Here is a 6,128-nt window from a genome sequence, read left to right as displayed (position 1 = left end):
ACCCAGCCCCTACTCCCTGCAGGCGCCCCCAGAACAGCCTGTTTCCCTGGACACACCCAGGACCACCCTGCTGTGACAAGGCCCTGCCTCTGCATCCCTCCGGGACACAGTGCTCCAAAGAGGCTGCTGGATTCACTCCCAAGTCGCTCGCTCAACAGTCCGAGCCCCTAGCAGGTGCTTTTTACTCTGTCTCCTGGAACCTGGCGTAATGCTGGAGCAGGAAGTACGATCCCCGAGTGGAGGGTGTCGGCTCCCTCCTGTGAAGGGATGTGGCTCTGTTGGAGTGGAGTATGCTCCACAAAAAAGAAATAGTGGAGCATAAAGATGCACACAGACAGTCCTGACGTGTGGAGACAGGAAGGAGATGGTGGTGAGCGCAAGGCTAACCTGAGCTACGTAGTCACTTGTAAGATAGCTGGGGCTGCTAAGTGACACTGACTTAAAAAAAAAAAAAAAAAATTAAACATCGAGACCATCTTCCACATCTGTGCTATCCTTTGGCTACTGGGAATGATCGTGTGTGTGTGTGTGTGTGTGTGTGTGTGTGTGTGTGTGTGTGTGTGTGTGTGTGTGCACGCGCGCGCGCGTGCGAGTTAGCAGTGTTTGGGAGACATTTGGTTGTTATAGCCCAGAGGAGCTACTTCTGTGAACCTCCCACACTCCACGGGCAGCCCCAGCCCACAAACCCTCTACCACCTAACTGAAGCCACAGATCAGGCTGAGGTGAGACCAAGACCTGCCCACTCGCCACCCCTCCCACTCCTCCCAGTGCCCATAGAAGAGCCTGGACCAGAGAGAGCAGGATCCATGGGCATGATGTGAGAACTTCTGCTACCAGAAGTTCATGCTACCCACAGTATAGGACTGTTGTCTCCTCCCCCACGCCTTGGGTTTGTGTGAGAATTAGCCTTGTTTAAAATGCAGGATGCTGCCAGACCACGTGGTCAGGTCTCCTCCAGCTCTGATGGGAAGACGCTGACCACTTCCTGTAGCCCAGGCTTGTGGCCTCTCTGCATACGCCAGGACAGCCTTAAGTGCCTCTCTGCGTCCACAGGTATGATGCTGGCAGGGATGGCTTCATCGACCTGATGGAGCTGAAGCTCATGATGGAGAAACTGGGGGCCCCCCAGACGCACCTGGGCCTGAAGAGCATGATCCAGGAGGTGGATGAGGATTTTGACAGCAAACTCAGCTTCCGGGAGGTGAGTCCGTCCCCGGGCCACTCCCAGCCAGCCACGCCTGAGCACTGGGCGGCCATGTGAGGCTTACAAGGGAGGCGTCCTCCTGCCTCAGCCTCCCGAGTGCCATGTGATCTATGGAGCCTGGAGATTAGAAGGGGAAGCACTTAAAACAGGATTACACAGTACTTGGCTCAGAGGGAAGGAAGGCGACAGGCTCTGCAGAGGGGACCAGGCATGGCGCTGGGTAGCTTCACATTCTCTGAGGTTGAATTTATGGACCAGCCTGTTTAGGGGATGGCTGGAAGGGCCGAAGCTCAAAGCAAAATAGCCATGGTTGCAGCTGGAGAGATGGCTCAGTGGTTAAGAGCACTGGCTGCTCTTCCAGAGGTCCTGAGTTTAATTCCCAGCAACCACAAAGTGGCTCACAACCATCTGTGATGTGTCTGAAGACAGCCATAGTGTACTCATATACATAAAATAAATAAATAAGTCTTTAAAAAAAAAAATAGGCATGGTTCTAGGCCCCAAACAGCATGCATCTGCAGATATGGGAAGGTAGGTACCCCTGATAATTCTGTCCCTTAGAGAGCTGGCATGAGTCAGAGAAGGTAGGGAAGAGAGGTGGTATCAAGGGCTTCTTGAGTTGAGTGTTTAGGGATAACAAGAGGCCAGAGAAAAAAGTCAAAGTGGTCCCTGAAAATGGCTTGGGGTCAGAGAGCATCCATCCAAATCTTCCAGTGCTGAAGCTGTTTGCCGTCTCCGAACCATCTTCCTACTGCGGAATGGGAGCATGGTCCCTCTGGGGTGTTGGCTTGCAGACTTGCATTGGGGAACAGTGGGTGGCGAGTAGAGGCAGGCTGAAGCCACGGGTGGAAACGCTTCAACACAGGGTCCTGGCGGGACAGACCCTGAAGATAGGGGCCAGAGCCCAGCCTCTCTTGACTTCTGGTCCTGCAGGTGAGCACAAGGCCTTTCTGCAGAGGGATCTGAGCTGAGGCTTGGGTGTGGCCAGGGACTTCGTTCCCATTATCCCTTGCTGATCCCTGTGCCCTCCCTCCGCAGTTCCTTCTGATCTTCCGCAAGGCTGCAGCGGGGGAGTTGCAGGAAGACAGTGGCTTGCATGTCCTGGCCCGCCTATCGGAGATTGATGTCTCCACAGAGGGCGTTAAGGGTGCCAAGAACTTCTTCGAGGCCAAGGTGAGGAGGCGGGGACTGCCAAGGTCCAGCTATGCAGTGACACAGCTAAGATAGGACTAGTACAGTCCCTCCCTGTCCCCCTCAGGGCTGCAGAGGAGAGGTGAGGTGTGCAGGGCCATCAGGCTCCCTGGAGGCCCCACCCTTGCCAGCCCTAGCCTGGAGGAAGCTGCGGGCCCTCAGACCATCTGTGTGTACAGCCTTCTCCCGTCAGCACATGTGTAGATGGGGAGGGGGGACACATTTGGTCCAGTGGCTCCTGAGTCCTGGCGAAGCTGAGACCTTTGCTGACCAAGGCCCTCCCTTCTCTCTTCCAACCTTTGGTAGAGATATCAGGGTTCATCATTGGACCTGTGTGCCTGACCTAGGACAGGATGTCAAGGGCATTGTCTTCTGCTTCTGCCTCTCTCTCTTTCTCTTCCTCTCTCCCTCTCCCTCTTTCTCTCTCTCTCTCTCCCTCTCTCTCCTTTCAGTGTGTGTGTGTGTGTGTGTGTGTGTGTGTGTCTCTTCTGTCTTACTCTCTCAGAGAAAAATGGTCTCATATAACCCAGGGTGGCTTTGAACTTCTGACCCTTCCGTCTCTGTCTCCCCAGAGCTAGGAACACAAGTGTTCAGCACCATACCCGGTTTTCTGAAATCCAGCTCAAAACTAGGATGTCACCCATGCTAGGCAAACATTTTTTTTTTTTTTTTTTTTTTTTTTTTTTTTTTTTTTTTGGTTTTTCGAGACAGGGCTTCTCTGGTTTCTCCTGGCTGTCCTGGAGCTCACTTTGTAGACCAGGCTGGCCTCGAACTCAGAGATCCGCCTGCCTCTGCCTCCCAAGTGCTGGGATTAAAGGCGTGCGCCACCACCGCCCGGCTTAGGCAAACATTTTACCAGCTGGGCTCTATCTCCCCTCTCCATCCCCAAAAAGCCCTAAGGTCAGTTTCTGTGTGCTGGGTTCTATATGGAGAAACTGAGGCAGAGAGGTGATTGTGGCTCCCAAGGGCGGGGGCCAGGAAGGATCCCTGGGAGAGCAGCTCCGGGGGCTGATGTGGAGACCAGACCCCTGACCTGTTATCTTCACCCCCAGGTCCAGGCCATCAACGTGTCCAGTCGCTTTGAGGAAGAGATCAAAGCTGAACAGGAGGAGAGGAAGAAGCAGGCTGAGGAGGTGAAGCAGCGAAAGGCGGCCTTTAAGGAGCTGCAGTCCACATTCAAGTAGCCGGAACCATGGCCGAGACCTGGCCCTGCCCCACGTGTGGTCTGGGGGCACGGGTGGGTACAGGGGACCTGTGGGAGACTAGCTCCCAGGTCCTGGTCTCTGTGCCCGGACCACTACTAAAAAAACGCAAACTGTATGTGACCGGATCTCATTCAGGAGTCTCCTCAGAGGTTGGTCCAGACCCTGCTCCCTCCCACGGTTCATGCGGCTGTGATGCCAGCCACCAGCATCCTCTCTGGCCATCCCTGCGTGTCTTGTTCTCTGGCCACTCTGCTGCCTGCTCTAGCCCAATTCCAGCCCATTCATGCCCCTGCCTTCGGTACCAGCTACTTTCTCCACTCACCCACCCACCTACCCTTAACTATGGTCCAGCAGAGAGTGAGCCCCTCCCCAGGACACTTCCTTTCAAATCAGGCCCCATCTCTGCTGGAAGTGGAGAGACTCTTATATTAGTGAGGAGGTCTAGGCCCTAGCACTCCAAGCTGATTTAAATGGGGCCCAGCCAGGCAGGGTGAAGGCCATTGTGCGAATCTACCTCACAGGCTACACTCTGCCGGGCATGCCTCGGGGACATGAGTGATAGGGTTCTGTGTCGAGGGGCAGAAATGTCACCCTTTGACACCCTCCTCCTGCAGCAGGCTGAGTGTCCCAAGGGGCTGTGGAGAGAGGGGTGGGGTTCCTAAGGGATTGGCCTTTTCAGGGTGGACCTCACTCAGCACTCTGCCTTGACTCCCCAAGGAGTGCCTGATGTGTTTATGTGCACTGGCAATAGGACGCGGGGCCGGCACCCCATTCACACTATCCTTCCTTGGGTCTGTCACCCGTGATGGCACCAGCCTGTCGTGCCCACCCGTAGATCGCATGGGGACTCCCCAAGCCCATTACCAGACAGGCCATAGTGAAACCTGTGCCGTTCCTCCATAGCTCCATGTGCTTGCTCACATGTGTGTGTGTGTGTGTGTATGTGAGTGTCCGTTGCTGTGTCGTGAAACTGTGATGTCACCCAGTCTAAGTGAACGGTCACTGGGGCCACCGTTATGCAATATTCAGCGTGTCACTGCTTGTGAAACTCGATAACTCTTTATTTTACTACAATGCCTCAAGAGCCCCCAGGACCCCTGTGGGACTTGCAAAGGTTTTATTTTTTTCGGTCTTAGAACCTATGAGAATCGGAGGGACCCAGCCCAGCCCAGCCCAGCCCAGCCCAGCCCAGCCCAGCAGCTGTGGGCCTGGCTTGTGTTCGCCTTAGTGGATATGTTTATACAGATGAATATAAATTCCCTTTACTTTTGGCTGTTTGCATTTTATTTTTGGTTCCCTCTCTCAGCACCTCCCTCCACCCCCCCAAAAAAGAAAAAAAGCTACTTCTTCATTCGGTGGTACGATTATTTTTTTTAACTAAAATGAGATAAAATTCTATATTCTTATGTGTGTGTGGTTTTTGATGACTAACTGGAGACAAAGGCTGGCAGGATAAGGATGAGATCTCTGGATCTGGGCTGTCACATCAGGAGCCTGGGGAGGAGAGCATTCCTGCTGGAGAAACCTGTCCCTTGGCCTCTGTAAAACATAACTGATCTGAACACTGAACTCCTTTCATCCTTAAAAGAGCTCGCTGAAGGAACACTGTTTTCTAATTCTTTTCAATGATAAGAATAGTGAGGCCTGAAGGTCTGTGGGCACACAGACCCATTGGGGCAGCAGGATTCTGTCCATGGCGGCTAACACACAGCGTGAGCTTTCATCAGAAGGCCGCCTGCCTTGAGATTTCACTGAGACTGTCCGAATAACAGCCAGAACAGATGTGGTGCACACCTGTCATCCTGGCCTGCCTGGGGCTGAGGTGAGAGGAAGGAGAGTTCAAATCTTGTTGGCCTGGACTATGCCTCAAGACCCTGTCTAATAGAAACTGTAACAAGACTGATGTTATGGGTACAGAGGTTCAGAATCAGCGAGCCTACCCACAACCCTGGCACGCACAGAGATACCCACCATCCTCCATGCCCCTGCAGTGCTGGAGCGGCTGCAATGGTGAGGTCAGCAACTGCCTGTGTGGGACCCATGGCATCCTAGTCTTCATTTGCTGGACTGAACTGGGATCTCCATGCGGCTACAGCCTAAGCCAAGGGTGAGAAGTTTCTGATTTGTCTGGATGCTGCTGCCCTCGTGTGGCCATGAGTGGAACTGCAGCATCCGATGTCTCTGCACCTTGAGCTTCCTCATTTGTCAGGTCAGTTCTGCCTGGGAAGGGCAATGTTCTAGCATCTATCCTGTCCTGGGATACAGCATTCCTCATGTGCTGCCCAATTCCTGACGTACTACCACGCACCACTAGCATTTGAAGCCAGCCATCTCCCGTGAGTATCTTTTTGCAGGGATCACTGCAAGCCGCGACACAGCCAGCAGCAAAGCAATCCAAGTGAGGTTAGGAATGAAACTCCGGGTGAGCACAACTTAGCAGGTTCTGTGTCAAAACCTCTGGAGTCTGATGCCAAGGGATTTTGTTTTTGCATATTTTTAACACAGTAAGACTTGCGGGGGGGGGGGG

The 6,128-nt window shown here is 53.6% G+C and overlaps 1 protein-coding gene across 1 annotated transcript in view; it reads left to right on the top strand.

The window, feature by feature from the left end:
* Efhd2 (EF-hand domain family member D2) overlaps window positions 1-4,952 on the top strand; it is a 17,785-nt gene extending 12,833 nt beyond the window's left edge. The window contains exons 2-4 of the mRNA XM_031379353.1: window positions 1,055-1,202; window positions 2,244-2,378; window positions 3,449-4,952. Of these exons, the coding sequence (XP_031235213.1) occupies window positions 1,055-1,202; window positions 2,244-2,378; window positions 3,449-3,580 (415 nt within the window). The 3' untranslated portion in view covers window positions 3,581-4,952. The remainder of the gene's footprint in view (window positions 1-1,054; window positions 1,203-2,243; window positions 2,379-3,448) is intronic.
* The last annotated feature ends 1,176 nt before the right edge of the window (window positions 4,953-6,128 follow it).

The sequence above is a fragment of the Mastomys coucha genome, unplaced genomic scaffold (genome assembly GCF_008632895.1).
Source record: "Mastomys coucha isolate ucsf_1 unplaced genomic scaffold, UCSF_Mcou_1 pScaffold18, whole genome shotgun sequence".
NCBI classification, from domain to species: Eukaryota; Metazoa; Chordata; class Mammalia; order Rodentia; family Muridae; genus Mastomys; species Mastomys coucha.
The sequence above is the reverse complement of the archived record's forward strand: the minus strand, read 5'-3'. Positions and strand labels throughout refer to the sequence as shown.